This window comes from Canis lupus, chromosome 30, assembly GCF_011100685.1.
Source record: "Canis lupus familiaris isolate Mischka breed German Shepherd chromosome 30, alternate assembly UU_Cfam_GSD_1.0, whole genome shotgun sequence".
Classification (NCBI taxonomy): Eukaryota; Metazoa; Chordata; class Mammalia; order Carnivora; family Canidae; genus Canis; species Canis lupus.
Window position 1 is genome coordinate 16,790,057 of NC_049251.1, and position 24,318 is coordinate 16,814,374.

General features: G+C 33.6%; 1 protein-coding gene across 3 annotated transcripts in view; it reads right to left on the reverse strand.

The window, feature by feature from the left end:
• Positions 1-24,318, reverse strand: part of TRPM7 (transient receptor potential cation channel subfamily M member 7) — a 114,507-nt gene that overhangs the window by 33,601 nt on the left and 56,588 nt on the right. For all 3 annotated transcript variants that reach the window (XM_038580409.1, XM_038580408.1, XM_038580410.1), the window contains exons 13-25: positions 21,631-21,684; positions 18,012-18,152; positions 17,574-17,708; positions 16,737-17,017; positions 15,408-15,636; positions 14,201-14,356; positions 13,980-14,123; positions 11,767-11,895; positions 8,931-9,209; positions 4,891-5,065; positions 2,567-2,693; positions 1,081-1,265; positions 282-414 (exon numbers count right to left, since the gene is read on the reverse strand). In XM_038580409.1, coding sequence (XP_038436337.1) covers positions 282-414; positions 1,081-1,265; positions 2,567-2,693; positions 4,891-5,065; positions 8,931-9,209; positions 11,767-11,895; positions 13,980-14,123; positions 14,201-14,356; positions 15,408-15,636; positions 16,737-17,017; positions 17,574-17,708; positions 18,012-18,152; positions 21,631-21,684 — 2,168 coding nt within the window. The remainder of the gene's footprint in view (positions 1-281; positions 415-1,080; positions 1,266-2,566; positions 2,694-4,890; positions 5,066-8,930; positions 9,210-11,766; positions 11,896-13,979; positions 14,124-14,200; positions 14,357-15,407; positions 15,637-16,736; positions 17,018-17,573; positions 17,709-18,011; positions 18,153-21,630; positions 21,685-24,318) is intronic.

Genomic DNA, 24,318 nt, shown 5'->3' on the forward strand with positions numbered 1-24,318 from the left:
AGCCAATAGAAAAAGTAAAAAAAATGCTTTGAAACAATATAGTTTCACTTTTCTCCACTGACTAGGAAAGACAGTAAATCTCCTGTCCTCTGTAACAAGTGTCAAAAAAATAAGAAACTGACTTACTTACACTAAATATTAAAAATTAGAACTGAACTGTCTTCCAATATATAAAATTACTAAGCTTATTTGACAAACATAAATTGAACAGTGACCATGTATAAGACATAACAGAAATCCATGTGACATATAATCAATTATAATTAAAGAGGCTTCTGAACCTCTCAAAAGTGACACGAATTCTCTCTTCACTCCCAGAATGGAATTTATCATCTTTTTCATTAAAATACATCTCAACACATTGTTCTTCAAAGTCATGTAGTTTCTTTTGATCTTCTTCTGTTAAAAAAAGTTCTAAGGAGGGAAAAGAAAAAAAAAATCAATGAAGACTATCAAGATATCAAATTGTACACCTCATGAGTCATGAATTATTTAGGGCTCATAAGACCATATCTATCATCTGTAATTTCTTTCTCTTTTTACTGTAGTGTTTCTAAAGCATTGAGCAAGTACTTCCATTTTTTTCTTCAGCAAGAGGAGTACCTCCTCCTCTTCTAATTTCCTTTCCCTATAAAACACTCTTCCCCTACCATCTCTCTTTGCACCTCTCCCTCATTTACCCAGATAGAGAAATTTAAGAACCAATTTGGTAGAACAGTAAGCCACTATAAAATTTTAAGCACGGTTTGATATGATGATTAGTCTCATGTAGTAAATATAGAATAAACTAGTGTTATTGTTTACAAAGCAGCAAAAATCATTTGTAGAACAGCAAATGTTGTTTTACATTACCATTTTAACAAAAACAAACTGACATGCCACATTCAAAGAGAAGTTTAATACTGAATTCACTTTTACAGATATATTATACTTAAAATTCCTTTATGTTCAGACAAATTCAACAAAAACTTTTTATAATATTGGCCAATTAAGTCTTCTGAATAAAATTAATACTTAACCTTCAGCATAATATTGGTAAGTGGTAAAATAAAAACATTTCCTGTAATATATTTTACTTACTTGGTCCATCTGAAGTCTTATCTTTTTTTCTTCTTTTACATATGCAGCAAAACAGAGAAACTATATGGCTGAGAATGATAAGTGGTGGAGGCAGAACTGGTTTCTCATGATAAGCCATAATAAAATGATAACGTTGGTACTTCCATACAATATTGGAAATTGCCTTCACTTGTAAATACACATTGCTTGAATAATAAAGAATAAAAATAAACATAGCTAATTATACAATACAGTTTTAAATACTAAAAACTACTGTAATTCTATTCTAAACAAATATTCAAAAGAGTACTCTACCATACACAAAACTAAAAGGCAAATGAGGAATTGGAAAAAATACAGCAAGAAGTATAAGCTATTAGTTTGATATTGCTGGGAGTCTTAATTACAGACTCCAGAAAAATGAGCAGAAAATATCATCTTATTAGGATTCTAAAGTTATATATAAATGACAAAACTATTAAGAAATATTCAATCTTAGTAGCAACAAAATAAATGCATATAAAAACGATACTTTTATGTACTATCAAATAGCAATCATTAAAGATAATAATACCTAGTCTTGACAGAGATTTGGGGATGCAGGCCTACTTTAACTTAAATGCATAGAGTCCTAAAAATGCACATACTTCACAGTTCCACTTTTAGGAAAATATTCTAAGGACATATGTTAGGACTGATAAAAAATTTAACCATAATATAGTTTTTGGGAACAAAAAATTATAAACAATCTAACTGAAGAATGTAACATATGGTTGAAAAAGTAGGGTCTATATCATGGAATACCAGGTAGGCATTAAAACTAAACTGGAAAGGGAAGCCTGGGAAGCTCAAGCATTAAAACTAAACTGGAAAGGGAAGCCTGGGAAGCTCAGTGGTTGAGCGCCTGCCTTGCACTGAGGGCATGATCCCAGAGTTCCAGGGTCAAGTCCCACTTCGGGCTCCATGCAGGAAGCGTGCTTCTCTTTCTGCATCTCTCATGAATAATAAAATCTTTAAAAAATAAATGAAAAAATAAACTGGAGAAAAAATAAAATAAAAATAAACCGGAGAGGGATATTTATTAATGTGGATAATATTCATATTTTGCTTAGTTAAAAATAGTATATAAAATATAAGAACATTATTTTTCAAAAGAAAAAATTCATAAATATTCATAAAAAATAAAAAGATGTACACCAAAATATTAATGAAATTATTGAATTTTCTATTTGCCTGTTTTATATACTGAATGTATTCCTTTGTAACCCAGTAAAATTCCCAAATTAAGGTTAAATTTATAAAAGATCCTGCATGTTAAAAGGTAAGTCTAAAATTTAAAGTCTCATTTGATTTGAAAAAGTATGCCTTATTTGTAATTTTCAAAGATAATTTTAGTAGTTTAAGCCTCAGTACAATCTTTAGATCTGAAATTTTGTGTATTTCCTTCAAACTGAGAATTATATATTAAATGATCTCATTACAATAAGCAGCTGAATAAAATTCTTACTTGAAAAAAGCAATAAGAAGATTGACCATAATGATATACTGTACAAAGAGGTAGACTGCTTGAAGAAATGGAGTCAACCATGTCCCAGGACCACAGATTTGAGAGATAGTGGAATCATTTGCACACACTTTGGAAAGAAGAAAAAAATTCAGATATAGTAATCACACCAGTAACTATTTTTTAAATTAAAATTTTAGTTAACATACAATGCAATTTGGTTTCTACACCAGTAACTATTTTTAATTAGTATTGTTTGTTTGAAGGAAGTTTCAATTATGCACAAATCTGTTTCAGACTCTATTAAAAGCTTCTAGGCAAGCACTTGCAACACAAACTTAAAAACACTCCAACAGAGAATAATTTTGTGAGGGATATGGGTATCTGTTCTACCATTCCATTCCAGATGAGGAGGTATATAGTTCTGCGTTATTTCTGCATTTCAAGGCAGGGTTTAGCTTGAGGAACATTAAGTAGAATAAAATTCCCAGATTCAGCCACACTGTAACATTTCTGTAAGAAAAATAACTGTACTATAAAAGGGTATGGTAAACTCACAGTAAATTTACAAACAAAGATTACTGAGTTTATCTTATTATGTCACAAGAGGGCTGCAAGAGTGGTTAAAGTGCCTCCCAAGAATAAAATGATGAGGTCTGAATTTCTTGCTTTTCATTAACCTCACTGGGAATGTTTCTGAAGCCAAAACACAGTTGAGGAGAAAAAAAAAAAAAAAAAAAAAAACAAGGAAAAAAGGAGCTATAGTACCCACCAGAATATTAAAGAATTAAGCAAACCAATTTCAGTGGGGTAAAGATTAGAATTGAATAATCATGAATTAGCGACATCTTATATAAATGTTTACAATACAATTAACATTTCTTTAGTGATCATTTAAAAACAGATGCACCATTAAAACACTCAAAGGCTTTGTCAAAATCATTTCAAATCTATGATTTCACAGGCAAAGGAATACACAAGATTGGTTCAATCTTAAAAAATTTAATGCATCTATTTTAATTCTATTCAGATCTGTTTGATGTAGCAAATACCCAAGGAAGAAAATGACGGAGACCAAGAAGCTATACCCAATGCTCTATAACGACTAAACTAGATCCACATCAGAAAAAGCAGAAAATGAAAACCTGAAAATGGCACTGAAAGAAAAGCATTGGAACAGAAAGAAAGTTTAACCACGCTGGTAAAACCTCACTGTTTTATTTTTTTTTTTTGAGATTTTTTATTTATTTATGATAGTCACAGAGAGAGAGAGAGAGAGAGAGAAAGAGAGAGAGAGAGGCAGACACACAGGCAGAGGGAGAAGCAGGCTCCATGCACTGGGAGCCCGATGTGGGATTCGATCCCGGGTCTCCAGGATCGCGCCCTGGGCCAAAGGCAGGCGCCAAACCGCTGCGCCACCCAGGGATCCCTCACTGTTTTAAACAACATCTGATAACAACTGATAACCACTATGCAGCCATTGCCTGACCTCATCACCTATAAATAGGTGGGTAGGGAGCAACATAGGTATGGGCTGAAAGAGGAGTAAAGACAGGAGAGAAAGTGGAAGAGAGATTAAGAGCGAACTAACCAAATAAAGATTCTAAAATGCAAATGTGGACATCAGTAGAACATCTCTGAAAGCTGGCAGCATCACTTATGTTCACAATTTATCTAGCCTCATTAGCTAAACAATTATTTAAAAAATTATGCAGAAAATTTGTTCACAGTTGATTGTGTTAATTCAAGAGTTTACCATTGAATCTACCATGATCCTCTAATCACTGTTAATTCTATTACCCCCTTGCCCCAACTGTTTTCAGAGATAAGCAGGCTGAAGTCAATTTGAGCTAATGAGATTTAAGGAACAGGTTCAATAAGGGGCTTTTCGGAAAGTAACTTCTCACCCATAAGAACCACGGAAACCACTCTTTCCTCCCACTGCTAGTGACAGTCTTCTAATCCTAAGGGAAACCTGTATCAATCAGACACTGTGATTACAGAGCAGTGGAATGAAAAAGAACAGGTGTCCTTAGCTATGAATTAACAAACTTCAAATACCACTCTACCTCTGAACTTTGTGTTACATGAGCTAATAAATACCTTATTGTGTAAGCCAGGTTAGGCCAGATTTCCATTTGTGGCTGAAAAAACTCTAAAATCCTTTTTCAACTGATTTTTATAGTTGTTTTCTAGGCTTACCTGCTGTATTTTGGGAGGGCTTGGTAATGGTTTGACTTGTGAGAATATGTAATATTACTGTAATGCAATTCTGACTTTAAAACATAAAATAACCAAAAAACGAATTTGTAAACATAAATCCTTACCGTCAATTTCATATGCGTAAACTTCACCAAAAATCATCCAGTATGGATGAAAAACTATATCTTTAGCAAGAGTCCAAGATGGTGCTTCACGAGGATAAAGTATTGCCTTTCTGGGAACACCAAAACTAAGTAATACAAGAGCCATAATCACTACAATGTAGAACATATTGGCTACCTGTTAAAAAATGAACACTGTTAAAATACATGGGAATTTAAAAACAACAGTAATTTTTTTCATCTTAAAAATAGTTTTTAATGTTCTAATAAATAACTAGAATCTTTTGACTCCTAGTATTAGCATTCAGGAAAATCTCATCATTACATAAACCTTAACATCAAGATGACATAAAAATTGATCTGTAAAACTAGACAAGTCAGAGGCGTGTTCTATATAATGAGTCATTTCACTGGTTCAAACTGGAGTCTGCCCATTTGAGTCCATGAAGATTTAAAGAGGTATAAACATACGGGCAGCTTCAGGAAATGAATTTCCATATGTGCTCTTTCCTGTTGTCATACTGGAAGTTCAGACTCACTTTTCTACCTCCCTTTGATAATTGTCCTTTACCCACTTCATACGCAAAAGGGCATTCTTCTCACCCATCTTGAACTCTACACCATAGTCCCTTATCCCAGACTGTTGAAAAGCTCTAAGAGCTAAATAAAACAATAAACTGAAGTATCAGCATGGGTGCTAAAAAAATAAGTGACACCATTTGGTTAAAAAATCCTTTTACAAATCAGGTAGTCTGCAATTCTTTAATACAAAGGTGGAAAAAAAAGCCTATTTGAGCTATCACCTAATAAATCAATGAAAAATTAATTTTTATTAGTAAGTCACAACATGTATTTTGGAATCATTACTCAAGAATTCTATGAGTCAAGTAAAATCCTATATTAGAACTTTAATTTCTAACTACTTAATTAGGGGTTTGAGTGCTCAGCATTTATATCTAAAAAAGTGAATGTTGTCTCCCTCCAACAATGTAGTATTCATCCACAAATAATAATCTACTAGGGAAAAACCCTCACAGATCAAGACTACATTTACAATAAATCTGTACTTTACCAATAACTGTAATAAACCAACCTAAAAAAAAACAACTGCAATAAAATAACCTAAAAAATTATGACATTTGCATATATTTTTTCAAACGAATATACAGAGAAAGTAGAAATGGTAGGCAGGAATGTGAAAGGTAAAGAGGACCATAAATCTGGACTGTGTGAAGAAATTACAAAATATTTATGTGTAATTATTTAGACTTGATCCTTCATCTTTAAAAGTCTTATATCTGCCAGTAAATTTTCTTTTTAAGTTAGAGTCTCTGTGACTTACAATTGAGTCCTATTACTCTCCAAGATTCAGTTTTATTTGTAAAATAGTCAAATAATGCCTTCAGTTTAACTTACATACTAGGAGAATGTATGTTTTCAATAAACAAAATCTTGGGATAAAAGATTTTGGAGGGGGAATAAAAAATCTTAAAAGGCAAATCATCAAAACATTATTCATGACACTTGAAATACTACGGAATCCAAATTATTTACCAGTAATTAAAGAAAAAGGCCAAATCAAAACTTCAAAACAAAACTTAAATCTGTACTGAAGTATCCTAAAATTATTCAAAGGTCTATGACTGATGAGTCACAGGTCTCTGGATTTCATACCTTCCACATAAAGCCTATTTGACAACCTTCCTTATATCTGATCTAAATTTAATTAATTAAAAATATTTAAATATCCCATTTTCTCATATCTAAAATGAGGATTTCTAGTTTAAACTTTTTTTTTAATTTTTATTTATTTATGATAGTCAGAGAGAGAGAGAGAGAGTCAGAGACACAGGCAGAGGGAGAAGCAGGCTCCATGCACCGGGAGCCCGACGTGGGATTCGATCCCAGGTCTCCAGGATCGCGCCCTGGGCCAAAGGCAGACGCCAAACCGCTGCGCCACCCAGGGATCCCAGGATTTCTAGTTTAAATGTACAGATACAGAGTGGGAAAAGTTTACCATTTACCATGCAATTTTCATAAATGTAATCTTTATTAATGGTATCAACTGTGAGGAAGGTTTCTTTTGTATCTTCAAGCTTTTTACGCTTTTCAAAGCTTTTTCTCTGATTAGAAATTCCCCGCTCATGAAAAGTTCCTATTTACCAAACTTTATTTATTTATTTATTTTTTTATTTATGATAGTCACACAGAGAGAGAGAGAGAGAGAGAGAGAGAGAGAGGCAGAGACACAGGCAGAGGGAGAAGCAGGCTCCATGCACCGGGAGCCCGACGTGGGATTCGATCCCGGGTCTCCAGGATCGGGCCCTGGGCCAAAGGCAGGCGCCAAACCACTGCGCCACCCAGGGATCCCCTACCAAACTTTTAAATACCATATTCTTTGTGAAAAACTTCATGACAGAATGAGATAGTACATATAATGAGCCTATTTTGATAAAACTATTATATACATTTATTTGTGTGAAGTTAAAGACACACACCTATATTCCTGTATGTCTTGAAAGATGGAAAAGTATACACTACACTGTTAACAGTGGATGTTGCTGATAGTCTGTATTTACTAAAAAATTTCTACAATAGTAATTTTAGAATAAGGAAGGAAAAGTTACTTTTACAAAAGCAGTAATATGTGTTTGCCTTTCTGACCACTGAAAACTGAAAAGCAATTTATGGCAGGAGTAAGCATAACACACTTTATAGAGTTTTCAGTTCAATGCATAAGGAATCACACATCAAACCTGACATCTACATTTAAAAAACAAAACCTGCCAGTTGGTCAATCCTGTGGGAAAGAGCAAGACAGTGGACATATTATAACAGGAAAAGATTAGATGTCCTGACTGTAACTTTAAAAAAAGTTTCAATCAGTGATGATAGAAGGAAAGAGGAACCTAAAGACATAAACCATAGGTAGTATTGTTTAGCTACCATTATCTTGCAAATACAATAATAATGGGACAAGATTAGTGTGGGGAATTGGAGCTGAGCAAGAGAAACATCTGTGAGACTTTTTCAGCCTGTCCCCACTGGCTGAAAATCATTATCTAACAAATAATCCGATTAGCTGTTTTCAGCCACCATCCATTGAAAAGTCCATCCGAAATGGTAAGGAAAGATAAAGAAATGTCAACTTATTTCTCTTACAGAGAAGAAAAATAAAACCGTACAGGGAGGACTCTTCAGTGGTTTCCCCTATATTTTTCTTCTCTAAAGTCCCAGCTTTCAATGTTTTATATAATCCAGGCTAGGCCCTTTTATCCAATCTGACAATCAACAATTGCTTATCATAAAAGAAATTCTAGTCAGGTTGTGCCTTTTTATTCCTATCTTAAGCTTTCAAAGAGCAGATCATATCCTGCTACTTTAATAAAAGCCTCCACAGATTTATCTCTATCCATGAATCCCTATATCCCTTACTCCCTAATTTCATCAATAAGCCACATGGACAGTTTACTAATACCTTACATTATTTTCTAAAATACTTAAACTGGGCAGGAATTATACATTTCATTAGATATACTGATCTCTAGGGGTAATATGAAAGCATTAGATAATAGATTTTTTTAAGAAGGGGAAGTGACATATTCAGATATGCATTTTGAAATTACTCTAGCTATAATTATAATGCTGATTGAAGATAGGCCACAGTGGTTGTGAGTAAACAGATTTTACTAGACTGCTGCAGATGCTAGATTATTAGGGTAGCATCAATAAAGATGAAAAGATCTTCACAAATGGCAGCTGACAAATTTGCATTTTTTCATTCTGATCTCAGTCCTAGAAACTAGCATCTAAAAATTAAAACATTTTAAGATAAAACAAAATATAGTTTTCTTAATCTTATCCCATCACTTATTTTCTTCAAAAATTAATATCCCGAGGAATGGCCTATTTGAAATATGGGGCAATAAACATGAAATAACATTCTCTAGTTCAAATAAAACTATGTTAATGGCAGGTTTTTATGATTTCAAGAAAAAAATATCAATAAACCCATTAATATTATTAGATGCCTCTCAACTTACCATTTTTCCAATCATCATTACATAAGGTCCTGCCTGTTGATTTACAGCTAGAAAATCTAGCAAACGCACATACCAAAATATTATGTTAAGACAGTAAATTAATCTTCCAGCAACAAAAACATGATTATCATATGCATTCTCAAAGTTCCATTTTGCTCCAAATCTTAGTCCAAATCCAATGAAGAAAGAAATTATGGCAATTGTATCACTGATATTGAAGTAATCACTAAACCATACTTTAATCTTCTGGCTTATTTTTCCAGCTTCAGACATAAAGATCTACAGGTTTAAAAAAAAAATTCAATTAAACTATTTAAGAAATCACTTTCTTCCTGTTAAAATGTACATCAGCATTCAATTATAATACCACAAGATTTTATGGATCTTTTAATATTTCAAAGTTTTATTTATTTATTTTTAAGATTTTTAATTATTTATTCAATGAAAGACAAAAAGACAGAGGCAGGGACACAGGCAGAGGGAGAAGCAGGCTCCTCAAGGGGAGCCTGATGTGGGACTCGATCCTGGGACTCCAGGACCACGCCCTGTGCTGAAGGCAGATGCTCAACCACTGAGCCACTCAGGCGTCCCTCAAAGTTGTTTTTTTAAATTAAAGTTCAGTTAACACACATTAGTTTCAGGTGTACAACATAGTGATTCAAAAATTCTATACATTAAAAAAAAATTCTATACATTATGCTCTGCTCACAAGCATAGCTATCATGTTACCATACTATGCTGTTACAATACCACTGACTATATTCCTTATGCTGTATCCCTAGAACTTACTCATTCCATAACTGGAAGCCTGTGCCTCCCATTCTCTTTCACCCATTTTGCCCAGCCAGCCCTTCACCTCTCCTCCCCACCATCAGTTTGTTCTCTGTGTTTATAGGGCTGTTTCTGCTTTTGTTTCTTTTGTTTTTAGATCTTACATATAAGTAAAATTACACAGTATTTGTCATTTGGTATTTGTCAAAATGTTTGATTATCTTGGGATCTGATGATGTATTTGATCACTAAAACAATTCAGTTAGATATCAGAGAGAGGTATTTCTTATCTTTTTTTTTTTTTTTTTTTTTTTTTTATTCATGAGAGACACAAGCAGAGGAAGAAGAAGCAGCTCCATGCAGGGAGCCCGACGTGGGTCTCGATCCCGGGACTCCAGGATCACGCCCTGGGCTGAATGCAGGTGCCAAGCTGCTGAGCCACCCAGGGATCCCCCTTATCTTCATTCCATATATGTATGTGTATATTTGTGTACATATACCCACAAATAAATGACCTATTCAATCAAGGTCATCCTACACCAAGAAGCTGAAAGTCTTTTTTTTTTTTTTTTTTTAAGATTTTATTTATTTATTCGTGAGAGACCAGAGAGAGGGGCAGAGACACGGGCAGGGGCAGAAGCAGGCTTCATGCAGGGAACCTGACATGGGACTTGATCCCGGGTCTCCAGAATCACGCCCTGGGCTGAAGGCGGCACTAAACCACGGAGCCAACCAGGCTGCCCGAAACTGAAAGTTTTAAATGAGAACAGAATCTCTAGAAAGTGATATACTTCTGAAAGTTGTTTTATTTTCATTGAAACAACAGGATATTCTGGTAGAATCTTCTAAAGGCATCTTATTTGCAGAAAGTAAACAGCTCAATGGCTTAAGTACCTATACTTATCTCTTCTCTTCAATATAAAAATTAGAAATTTGCAGTGCCTGAGTGGCTGAGTTGGTTGAGTGGACAACTCTGGATTTTGGCTCAGGTCAGCCACACACTGGGCTCCACACTCAGCGTGAAGTCTGCTTGAGTTTCTCTCCCTCTGCCCCCCACCCCACGCTCTCTCAAATAAATCTTTAAACATTTTTTTTTATTTTTCGTGGGGAATGGTAAAACATTTACAGCTTTAAAATAATAGTATATATAAAAATAAGTACTAAAAAGTCTCCCTTCCTTTCTTTTTTCTTAGCCAATTAACTTCCTTTCCCACTACAGGCAACCAGTTATTACAATCTAATGAATCCTTGGTATAATTATTTTTATGAATATGCATTTCAAAAATTCTTTGCAGCTTTATCATTTAACAATTTAGTTTTTCAAACATGTTGGTAAAAAAACAGATTTTATAAACATAAATCATGGTACTCAAGGGAATTAAAAATGCATAATAAACTACTTAGGATAAATTCCTATGATATCTAAGTGGAAGGGAAGTACACAGCTTTCATTTGTTTTTCCAAAATAATGTATTCTTTGAATCTAAAGCCAGACATGAAATAACTCAGAAGTCTTAAGTCAGCATATTATGAAACTATATTTATGTAGTTACTAGTTTGTATAAAAAGTATAAACATTCAAAGAAAAAAAATTTTTTTTCAAAATCAAGATGTTAGAAAATTTACAATTTAAACTGAAAACTGTGATAGACACAAGAATCTAAATTTTAATAATAATTCAATAGGCAATTAGAGCAAACTTTAGTGGGAAGTACAATGTAACAACAAAGTAAAAACCTATTTATAATTTACCTGATTGGCTATATGTGTAATTAATACTTTTTGAAGAGTGACAAAGAGCATAAATATAAATGTTGATGAACTAAAACATAAACAGATCTAGGCTATGTTTCTGAGACAAATCATGATCTTCGTAATTGTGACAAAGTTAACATACTGATCTCTATTCTTATAATTTTTAGAATACCAAAAATGACACATGTTCTACACTTCTATGTCATCACCTACTGATTATGAGTAACACATACTCGCATACATACCAAAAACAAGACGCAACACCCCCCACATATACAGTTAAGTTACTGGTAGGAAAAACAAGACATACCTCACGGACTTTCTCAATAGCATAGGTAAAAATATAAGCAATAACAATCCATTCTTGAATTGAAGGTAATCGTTCCATTTGTACAAGAACCACAAATGTATAAAGCATCAGAAATCCTAAGTATGCCAACTAATGAAAAAGAAAACACAAAATGTGAATAATATTAATGACAAGATAAATTTTTTTACTATCAAAAATTTCAATCCAACACACAAAAGAGACTAAATGAAGCCCTATGAACTATCTCAAAGCTTCAATCATTAAAAGTTTTAGGGGCACCTGCGTGGCTCAATTTAAGTGACTGGTTCTTGGACCTTGGTTTTGGCTCAGGTCATGATCTCAGGGTTGTGAGGTTGAGCCCCAGATTGGCCTCCACACTTAACATGGAGTCCTCCCTCTCCCTTCCCCTTTGCCCCTCCCTCTGCTCACATGCTTTCTCTCTAAAATAAATAAATAAAATCTTTTAAAAATGTTTCAGAAGTAGCTTCAGTGCAGACACTGCATTTATCAATCAAAACATAAATGGTAGTGCAGCGATTTGGCGCCGCCTGCAGCCCAGGGCGTGATTCTGGAGACCCTGGATCGGGTCCTGCGTCGGGCTCCCTGCATGGAGCCTGCTTCTCCCTCTGCCTGTGTCTCTGCCTCTCATTCTCTCTCTGTGTTTCTATGAATAAATAAATAAAATCTTAAAAAAAAAAAAAAACATAAATGGTTCCCAGGGTATAAATACGGTATTCTAGAACTTTGATCGCTTTTTAGTACTTCCCATAGGAAGAATTTTATAATAGAAGGTTTATGTTCTTAGCATAGTTCATATAATTCCATTTAACTTATGCTATACCTAAAGTATAATATATTAAACATACTATAAACTTCATCACCACCATCATCATCAAGAAACACAAACTACCTGCTTCCTCCTTCCCCCAACCAAATACTATTCCCAGGAAAGACAACTGGTATTTTCCTAACTCCCAGTCACTGAGGTTGAATCCCAAAAAGTGAAAACAGATATGAAGGTCATTTTCCCTAGGTAAGGTAACATTCCACCTTTGATATTCTTAACAAAAAAGATTATAGGCAGATAATAAGATCTATGTATAATAACATCTGAAGATTTGTTTCATATTAAAACCCAGACTCGCTCACCCTTGAACAACTGTATCTAAGTATCCTCTCCTTGTTCTCCTTGCCTCTACCATATTCTTGATTTAAGCTATGGCAAGGCAGGGAAATAAACTCCAATAAATGAAAAAAAGAAATTTCTATCTGGACATCAGGATTGTCTATTTTTAAACAGTCAGTCAAATGAATGAAAACATGACAAAAATGAAAAACAGCAAAACAATAACAAAATATACAATTTAAGAATTTTTCTGGGGAGGGGAATAAAAACTCATTCATTCAATCCATGGTTAAAAGCTGGAGCTAATCTCATGTGCTTCTTAAAATGAGTCCACTCCCCATGGACATATATACCCTTTGATCTAGGGGAGAAAATTACTCTTCCACAAAGCAAGAGAAAAGCCAATTATATGTCAGATAATAACATGTACCATACTATGATTAAGGAAATAAACTATTATGCCACTAATAAACAAAACTATATGAATGATCTAGATTATTTTTCCCCATCAAATTAACACTGCAAAAACGTTCATTTAAAAACTTTTACATGTTCTCTGCAAAATCCTAAAGCACAAAAACATATCAGTGATTCTTCTGGTTAATCTTTACCAAAGTTTTTGGTGGTTGATTTGTATTTCATAGCTGCTTAAAAAGGCATATGGTTACCAAATTTTTGTTTAGTCAATTTCTAGTTCCAATTAGAACTGAGATTTGTTAATATTTATTATTCTATATGATGGCAACCAGGATAAAACTAAGTTAAACTTATACTCTTTTAAGCATTTTATTTATTTCGGAAAGAAAGAGCATGAGAGAGAGAGCACGAGCACAGGGGAGGGGTAGAGGGAAAAGCAGACTACCCACTAAGCAAGGAGCCCAATGTGGGACTTCATCCAAGGACCCCGGGATCATGACCTGACCTGAAGGCAGACTCTTAACTAATTGAGCCACCCAGGTGCCCAAACTTACGCTCTTTTAAATGGAAAATGGCTTGTCAGTGATCTAAGTTATATCAAGATAAATATGGATAAACATGGACTTTAGACAAAAGGTTCCCTAAAGTTTATCATTTAGAAACAACATACCGTATTAAACCAGAATTTTACAATTGGTGCATGATAAAAGGCATAAAACTTTCTTGTAATGGGAAGCTTTTTTGATTTTATTTGTATCTCCATTTCATTCTTTCCTTCATTACTGTCCAATATTCTTACTTCTTTAAACACTTCCTAAAATAAAAATAACACTTATCATACATTCATTCGTAAAAAGTTTGTATTTACTTAAAAATATTTTTCCTCCTTACCATGGGTATCTCTTCTGCTATGTTTTGAAAGTTGTTTTCACTATCTTCCATTGTCATTTGATGGGCATCTTGAGATTGTGGAATATGAGACATTTCAGCCTTTGTTTTATATTCTAGCATTAATATGGCAGGTGGAACTAAAATGCTTAATATGACCTAAAAATTTTAAAAACATGTGAGTTTACATTTTAAAATTAATGGCCTTCAATAATAAAAAGAATTAAAAGGTATTAAATATCTTGATTATTAGTTAGCCAATCCGCCGCTGTTAGTATAGGGGAAAAAAACCAAAAACTTCATTTTTTTACTTGCATATTATATTTAAAGAGGCCCAGGTTGAATTGTTTTAAGGAGTAACAAAACAATTGAGTACTATGATATGAGGATATAGAAAAGATTTCATAATTATTAGTTTGTTTTATTCTTTAAATAAAATTCAAGTCTTATGAAGCTATTGTGTTTAATTTTATCCAAAATCTCTTTGCAACTATTCTATGTCATAACACAATTACTCAGCTTGTGCCTCTATAAACAGGTTTATTTGTAAAATTTTATGTTATTACCTGCAAAATATCCTACAGCACAAAGAAATTATAATTGTGTATCAGGGTTTTTATTGGTTAATCTTTCACCACTACTTTTATTAGATGATCAGTATTTGTTATCTATTTACAATGGTTAAACCACTTGCCTGATTTCTGCCTTCTACATTTCTGTACCTTATTTAAGATATAAGATAATGAAAAGGAAAGTTTAAAGTAGTATCTCTCACTATGATGAAACCAAAAGAACCAGTCAACATTTTATCTGAATTCTTTCCATAAAAACTAGGTATACCTAATGTACTTCAATTATTCAAGTAAAACAAATTATTAAGTTAGTAGACAGGTCCTCAATTTTAGAATACGGAAATTATCTTTTCATAAAGAAACAACTTTTTTTCATGGCCGCTCAGGACTGTAAACACCAATACTTCCATTTGTTGCCCCATGCTTCTAGCTCAGAGAGTTGCAATAATCAACACCAGAAAGGATTTAGAGTGAAGAATAGGAAGAAAAAAGAGGCCACTTCATGCCACTTGAGATAAAATGCCAACACTGCCACCCCCACAACTCTCATAAATCAAGGCATTTTACTAGATATCTGGGCTAATTCTCTCTTTTTATCTAATCACATACTTTATTATCAAATTGTTTCTAAGGTATACCTTGTACCAGGAATTTTTCCTCATATTCAGCCTTCCCATCCACATATCAGATAACAACATTTGTGTACAGGTGTGAGCTACAAAAGGTCTAAGTCTTGAAGAAACTGCTAACTTGAGGCAGGTGGAATTACTCCAGTTTTTCAGTTCATAAGTAAGCAATTTCATAGCCATAGTTTCATCTTGTCTGAAAGATTGTTCTAGTAATTCAACTGCTAGTTGACCAAAATCACTATCAAAAGAAAAAGCCAAAACATTCATATTACCAAACTGTAGTTGTAGACACTATACGTACAAAATTTCATTTCATATTTCATATTTATATTTAATATAACATTTATTTTTAATATTGACGCTCAGGGAATTATAAGGCATTAGAATCATGTAGCTCTGTTCCCAGATGTCTACTGCTATGGTGGATATCACAAAATATTAAAATATGTCACATTAAGAAATGAATAGGGATTAACCTAATTATGAAAAACACCTGAATCTTAGATCCCCAGTAAGTGGTCATAAGATCCCTGCTTGAGTTATCTTCAGTAATAACTCTTACTCTCTTCCAAAGGCAGCCCATTTGGGGAGAGGTAAATCCTGTTTTCTAGCAAAAAGTTTCCTACAAAATATCTTTCCAGCTTAATATTCCCATTATTCTGTAAGTGTAAACTTCTGTGAACCGTTTTACTCTTCCACATATGTAGTTCCACCTTCCAAAATGCCCTTCCAAAGGAAAAAACAAAAAAACAAGAACAAAACAAAATGCCCTTCCAGTTGAATTCATTTCCTTAGAACACAGCTCAAAATCTCACTTTCTTCTTTTCCTTACCACTTCAAATGGAACTTTTCCTAATCTAATTAATTGCTAGTACGTGCAATTATTAAACTGACTTCTGGCATTTCTTCTTTCTTGCTAAAATACTTAACGCTTGAATTATAAACAATTTTACAACCTCTTTTTATGTGCATAAGCAGGAAAGTTTCTTTCTGAATTTTAAGAAGTATCTAATACTTTCTGGGGCATGAGGGTGGCTCAGTAGGTTAAGCATCCCACTCCTGATTTTGGCTTAGGTCATGATCAGAGTTGGGAGATGGAGCCAAGAATCGCCCTGGAGTCCATGCCCAGTGAGGAGTCTGCTTAAGATTCTCTCTCCCTCTCTCTCTGCCCTTCTCCCTCCCTTTCAACCAACCAAACAATAATTAAAAGTACCTAATACATTTTAATTGTGCCAATAAAATTATACATATATATATACCCACTAAATGCATGACACTATACTCTTCACTTAAACGTATTGTCGTTTTTAAATGTTTGAAAGATAAAATCTAACTTACTTAGAATACTGTTTCAATTCTTCTGAAGTATCATCTACAAGGTCACTCTGCTTTGCTTCATATGCCATTGAACGATAGATCTTACAGGCAACTAATGCTTTAGCCATTGATTCTTCACCATGCTGCCATAAAAATCGGGCCATGACCTGTCTCTTCATAAGGCAAGCCCAAATTAACAGTTCATTAAGTGGATAAGGAAAGCGCTTGGTTTCTGGATCATCAATATCTACAATTTCATCTTTGGCTCTTTTCTTCTTTCCTTCTTCCACAGCTGTATCAATCTTCAAGGGAAAACAAATGTCTAAGATTCATTCTAATAAGGCCATGTGACATTACTGTGAGAATTGTTACAAAATCTCTTTTACACTAGTCTTCAAATTCATACAACTGCACAAATCAAAATGGTAAATTTTATATACTTAATTTTATTATAGCTCAGGTTTCATAGAAACAGTATTTCTAAAAAAAAAAAAAATCATTATAATATAGTTTTCCAAAATTAAAGGGCCTAAATATTTTGACTAATACCTGATAAAACATAATTTTAATGGAAGAAAAGTTTGTATAAAACACTTTTATCTCACATGTTAAGTTAAAGTGGAATAAAAGAAGGCAGTTAACATTTAGAAATTTTTATTAGTGCTAAATATAAAAAAACTCATAGAATCACTAACTTCATAATAAATATCTTTTTGCATATGAGAGAATAAATAATCAAAGATATATCTACAAACAAAAGTTCATTCTTGCTAAAACAAGTAGTTTTTTGTTTCATAAATACTAGTAAATTAGAAAGAACAAAATCTAGAAAAGGTATTATTATTTATGTGAACATACCTTTGGTCGATAGGGCTGTGCTGTTTTAATGAAATGATTGTGTCTCATTTTTTCCTTTTTATCTGCCCTATTGCCAAAAGATTCATGACTCTTGCGCAACTGAGGAGTGCTGCTAGAGGTATTTCGGCCAGATCTCTGAAAATGAAAGCTTATTAGTTTTTACAAATTTAAATATACTGATAAATCATAAAAATACAAGACTCAATTCATATCTATGTACAAACATGTACACACAGGAAAAAAATGCTTTGTTTTGGATTTCAGTTACAAAATATTTCTATGTACTCTTATAGTTGAAAATAAAGTATTTTTAAGACCATGCTTTCACCATTCTAATATGAGTGATTTTAAACTTTTAAAGTGTGTGAGTTTTTATGAATTTTTAACTTATAAAGTGTATAAAGTACATGTGTAGACCTCCCCCCAAATATTACATACCCGATTATTTCCACCAAGACTATTATATATTAATCGAAAACGTTTCCGAGTATAGGTGCATCTATAGGTTCCTCCCATAAGATATTCAATAACAAGTCCTATATCGATTAGGGTGATCTTATATCCCGGAGGAAGATTTCCCTGGAAACAAAACATTAGTTTTATATAGACAGGATATTTCTCAATATTTTCATAAAGGCCTAGAAATGCACCTAATCTACAAAATGACAAATGTTTACTTGTTACAGTAAGCTGGGGTTGCTAGTACCTATCTTTACAGGAGAAGGAAATAATCTCTTCCTCATTTCTTTCTATAAGAAGAGGGGATTCTGACGTTTTGAAGTCACAAAGGTGTGCTCAGGACAGAAGTATGGCTATAGCATAAGTTCATTTGATCTTTCCAATGCCCTCATACTTCATACATAAAGGCAAAGGAATTTTTTGAGCCAAGTATTTCATTTTCACAGCGACACATTATCATCACTTGCATCCTGCAAAAATAATGCTATAAGTGTTAATTAATTTCCAGACTGGCCCATAAGTACCTATAAGTATTTTTTAGCCAAAATTATATTGGCTATACTATAGGTTATTATAAGTTTTTTAGCCTCATCTAAGATTTAAACTACCACTTATAACATCGTTTAGAACTAAGACTTCATTTTCCCAGGACATCAATTTACAAATAAACTTCTGGACCATGAGCCACTTGTGAGTTTGGAAGACTGCCTGTTCAGAATCAAGTATTTGGTTAATTTCATTAAATAATATGAAAGGGTTTAATTGTAAGATGATTTACATATATTAATCAATACTGCCCTCCTACCATCACCATTCTTTCCATTTCCCTAATCATAATTTCATAAAATTAAGACTTAAAAAAACCTTTTAAAGATTTTATTTATTTGAAAGAGAGAAAGAGTGTGTGCACACAATAGGGAACAGCAGAGGGAAAAGGAGAGACAATCTCAAGCAGAGACCAAGTTGAGTGTGGAGCCTGATGCGGGGCTGGATTTCACGACCCTGAGATCATGACCTGAACCGAAATCAAGAGTTGGATGCTTAACAGACTGAGCCACTCAGGCACTCCTAGGTGCCCCAGTACTTTAAAAAAAATTTTTTAATTTGGTTTCATCTGTGAAATTTTAAATTTCTAAATACTTATACTCCTTAAATCTGATTTAAAAACTAATTAAAAATTATTTTCACCTTAAATGCAAGATGTTTTTTTGTCGAGCCATTTCCAAATATATTTATAAATGAAGATATCATGCTAATTTTTTAGTTTTCTTTTTTCAAAAAACTTGACAAATACCATATGATCTCACTTACATGGGAAATATTAAATTAAAGGAAATTAAGTGAGTTATCTAAAAAAGCATGATGAGCAATTTCTCAAACTATACAATACTGATAGCACTCAACTTATTAATTTGGTTCAGAAAACGGTGAATTATTGCCTTTACTTTAGGATTTTTCACTTATAGAAATTTAAAAAATTTTAAAAATTGGTTTAGTATAGCTACCAATGTAAAGATAATCAATATATAATATCTCTTTTCATTTTTAATGATTTTATTTATTTATTCATGAGAGACAGACAGGAAGAGGGAGAAGCTGGCTCCCTGAGGAACAGGTTGCCCAATGCGGGACTCAATCCCAGAACCCTGGGATTGGAACCTTAGCTGATGGCAGACGCTTAACCAGTAGAGATACCCTGGCACCAACAAATCTGTTTCTAGAATTAACAACTATAGTTCTTTCTGCTAACCCACATAAGTAAATCATAATGCAAATGTGTTTTAGGAACCCCTGGACTGAAGATCTCCCCCATCACTCAAGCTTTCTAGGAAGAAAAAAAAGCTTTATTTTAACCACGACAATGAAACCACAAATCAATGTGAAACATCCAGAATAGGCAAATCCATACAGATAGAAAGCAGATTAACAGTTGGCTAGGGGGATGCCTGGGTGGCAGTTGACCGTCTGCCTTTGGCTCAGGGTGTGATTGATCCTGGAGGCCTGGGATCGAGTCCTACATCGGGCTCCCTGCCTGGAGCCTGCTTCTCCCTCTGCCTATGTCTCTACCTCTCTCTCAGTGTCTCTCACAAATAAATAAAATAATAAAATAAAATAAACAGTTGCCTAGGGCAGGGGACAGGCAGAGATTAGAGAAGGAAGCAGGAATGTGGAGTGACTACTAATAGGTATAGTTACTTTAAAATTAGATTGTAGTGATAGTCACACAACCGTGAATATACTAAAAGCCACTGAACTCCTTAAATGAATCAATTTTATAGTATGTGAAATGTTTTAATGAAGGCATAAAGGAAAATAAATGGAAAAAATTGAATTAAAGAAAAAATATTTTTAAGTATAATAAAGTCTAAGTTCTTCCTACAGGATGCTAGTTTATTATTAAATAAAACACAAAAAATTAAAACAAAATGACATTTCCTATTTAATTTTTCAGTTAATAGTATACTCATATTTAAGAGCAAGTAAAAGTTTGAATCAAGAATTCTAGAAAAAGGGGATCCCTGGGTGGCTCAGTGGTTTAGTGCCTGCCTTCAGCCCAGGGCATGATCCTGGAGTCCCGGGATTGCGTCCCACATTGGGCTCCCTGCATGGAGCCTGCTTCTCCCTCTGCCGGTCTCTCTGCCTCTCTCTCTCTCTCTCTCTCTGTGTGTCTCTCATGAATAAACAAATAAAATGTTTTTTTTTTAAAAAGTTCTAGAAAAAAGCATTTAAGTTCAGAAACTAAAAAAAATTTCAACTAATTAAATGAATACCTTTTCACTAGGAAAACTACTGGATACCAATATTTTAAATGACTATACAATTTTTAATAAATGTCTAAAACTATTAATTCACAAAGAATCCTAATAGTAGAGCAGGGGGATATTAGTCATCAAATTCAGTCACCACAGAATGGCTTTAGACCATATGACTGTTAGACATTCAGTCATGATCAATACTGCATATTAGGAGAGGGTTCAGGGACGCCTGGGAGGCTCAGTGGTTTAGCGCCTGCCTTTGGCCCAGGGCGTGATCCTGGAGTCTGGGATCGAGTCCGGGACCGATCCCGCATCAGGCTCCCTGCATGGAACCTGCTTCTGTTTCTCTCATGAATAAATAAATAAAATCTTTAAAAAAAAAAAAATAAGAGAGAGGGTTCATGCATGAACATGAACATTTCAGCATTTTTACTGGCAAAATCTTCCATGAAAATCACCATCCTGTGCTTCCCTCAATGTCTTTATTCAATATCTTCTACAGGCCCAGGTAACAAATTTCTTGTGACACAGAAAGAAAATACATTCTGTCAATAATCTTTCTTTATTGACCAATGAGTATTAAGAAATTTATCACACTTTGTCTCAGATGACTAGAAGCTCAGAAAACTGGGTCTTAATTTCATAACCTTTCCTTTTTCTTCATTTATTATGCTCTTTATTTCTATGTTACCAGAAATTTAGCCCTTATTTTTATCTTGATCTAAAAAAATGTCATTTTATTGCTATTTTTAAGGTGTATATTATTTAAATGTGTTTTGGAAACAGATGAAGTATAATCAATTTTTAAAATAGCATTTTCAAAAACCAAAACAATCTCTTACCTGTTTGACATCCCGAACGAGATGAAATAGCATTGGATTAGTTGGACCTTGTTTCTTTAAGGAGAAAAAAGTAGAGCAAATTATTATTTTTCTTCTAATATAATGTTAACAACTTCCTTCCAACACAAATTTTAAATCATGCAAATGTTGCAAGCTTCACAATTCTATCTCCAGTTTACATTTCTTTCATTGATAATGGAGCTATATACTCTCTTCTTGTTAGAATGTACCTTGTTTCTGCCACTAACCATCAAGTTGCACCAATACTTTAAATACTTTGGGTAACAAACTTTTAACATATAGGTCATCTTAATTTCCACTTAAGGAAGTTAAATTGGCATACTTACATCCATAAGTATCTTAATATCTTACTCCCATTTATGTATACTACTAGACTAACCACATGTTCCATTTTTACAGTAATCTTATTTTGATGGTATCAAATATCATCTCCCCCATCAAGACTGAGGTAAATGGGCCAAACATGTATTCTTTCTAGACAGTGCTTTGATTCGTCTAAAACTTACTGCAATGAATTCTAGGCAGTACAAATAGAGATTTATTTTCAATACTTTTATTGTTTAAAAGAAGTATCAGAAACGTCTGGGTGGCTCAGGTGGTTAAGCATCTGCCTTCAGCTAAGGTCACGATCCTGGGTTCCTAGGATCAAGCCCGGTGTCAGGCTCCCTGCTCAGCATAGAATCTGCTTCTCCTTATCTCTGTGCGTGTTCGTGCGCTCTTTCTCTCTCAAATAAATACATATCAAAATTAAATAAATAAATAAAATATCAAATGGGATAAATCCATCATTGTTATTAATTTTTATGAGGTCATTATATTAATCCATTCAATCTACTTTTCCATTTTGATCACATATACTTGGTAATAGGTAATAGATTTTCAAATCTAACAGGGTAAGCCTCTGACTTCTTTAAAACATTATTTTATTGATTTATTCTATATAATACCTGAAGATAACTGTACCTAATACCAGCATAAACTCTATTTTGCCTTACTTTGCTCTTTCTCTTTTTATAATATTTAATCTATCCGATACTCAGGAGCTGAGTTCTCTCTGGCAATGCTCCATATTAATTTTTTAAAAATAATATGAAGTATTTCATATTTTTTAGGTATTAGCAAGTTTCACTGTATTTTCTCTAACTGTATATAATATAGAAATGTAATATTTAGAATTCTGTTTTATCTTAATCTATTAATTTTGTGTATTAAATATAATTTTTCAGTATAAAATAAATATACTTTAATAGAGCAGTTTTCAAAGTGTGGCCCCCTGAAAGCCCCCAAGACTGTTTTAGACGGTCCATGAGATCAAAAGTATTTTCAGAATCATGTTAAGATGTTATTTCCCTTTAGGGTATCTGGGTGACCCAGTTAATTAAGCATCTGACTCTTAGTTTCCACTCAGGTGGTAGTCTCAGGGTCATGAGATTGAGCTCGTCAGGCTCCGCTCTCAGCCTGCTTAAAGTTCTCTTCCCCTTTCCCTCCAACCTTTTCTCCTCTTTCCCTCTCTCTCTTAAAACAAAACAAAACAACCATGTTATTTGCATTTTTTCATTTCTCTCAGTGTTCAGTGAGAAACTCTCAGTGTAGTTTCCAGAGGATTCTTGCTGTGTGATAGCTAAGATTAAATTTAAAAGGTTCTGGGGCACCTGGTAGCTCAGGGGTTGAGCATCTGTCTTTGGCTCAGGTCGTGATCCCGGGGTCCTGAGATCGAGTCCCACATCAGGCTCCCTATGGGGAGCCTGCCTAGGTCTCTGCCTCTTTCTCTATGTCTCTCAAGATTAAGTAAATTAAAAATCTTAAAAAATAAAGCTGCCTTCTATGAAGCTATACATTAAAGAGATTTTAACCGGTAAAACTATTCTACTCTCACTAATCTATTTTTTTCTTGAAAAATGTTATCTGTATTAACATGTAATGGATTTATTGTTGTTACTTAAAATTAGTATTTTTTAAAAATATTGGTTTTATGTTCTAATATGGTAAATATCAACATATATAAAGAAACCCACTTTAAAATAGCTTTTAAGCCCAACAATTTTTATATAATAGGACCCTGATAACAAAGCTTAAGAACCACTTCTTTGTGTTTTATAATCCTTTAACATTATAAAAAATTCATCAGTATGAAAAGTAACTGTTATCTTAATAACTTTGAGCTACACAATTAAATATTTGCCTTGCTAATGGTATCAAATTTTAAAAACTTAGAGAGTGAGAGAGAAAGAGAGAACGAGTATAAGGAGGGGTAGAGGGAGAAGCAGACTCCCCACAATGCAGAGAGCCCAATGAAGAACTCAATCCCAGGACCCCAGAATCATGACCTGAGCCAAAGGCAGACACTTAAACGACTGAGCCACCCAGGAGCCTTATTTCTATTATTTTATATCCAGCTTTACATTTCAGGGATAAATCTTATTACTGCGGCACAATGAATAATCCTTTTAATTTTTATATGTTTGCTAGGAACAAGTAGAATATCAACAAAGTTCAATCTAACTGTGCTAGACACTATTTAAGAAAAAATGGAGGAAAATAAAAATATAATCCCTACTCAAAAAAAATTTACAATCCAAAGGGAAAGATATAATTATCCTCAACTAACTATGCCAATGGGTTTATTCATGGGTTCAGAGGCAGTGGCATGGCATTAAACTACATTCT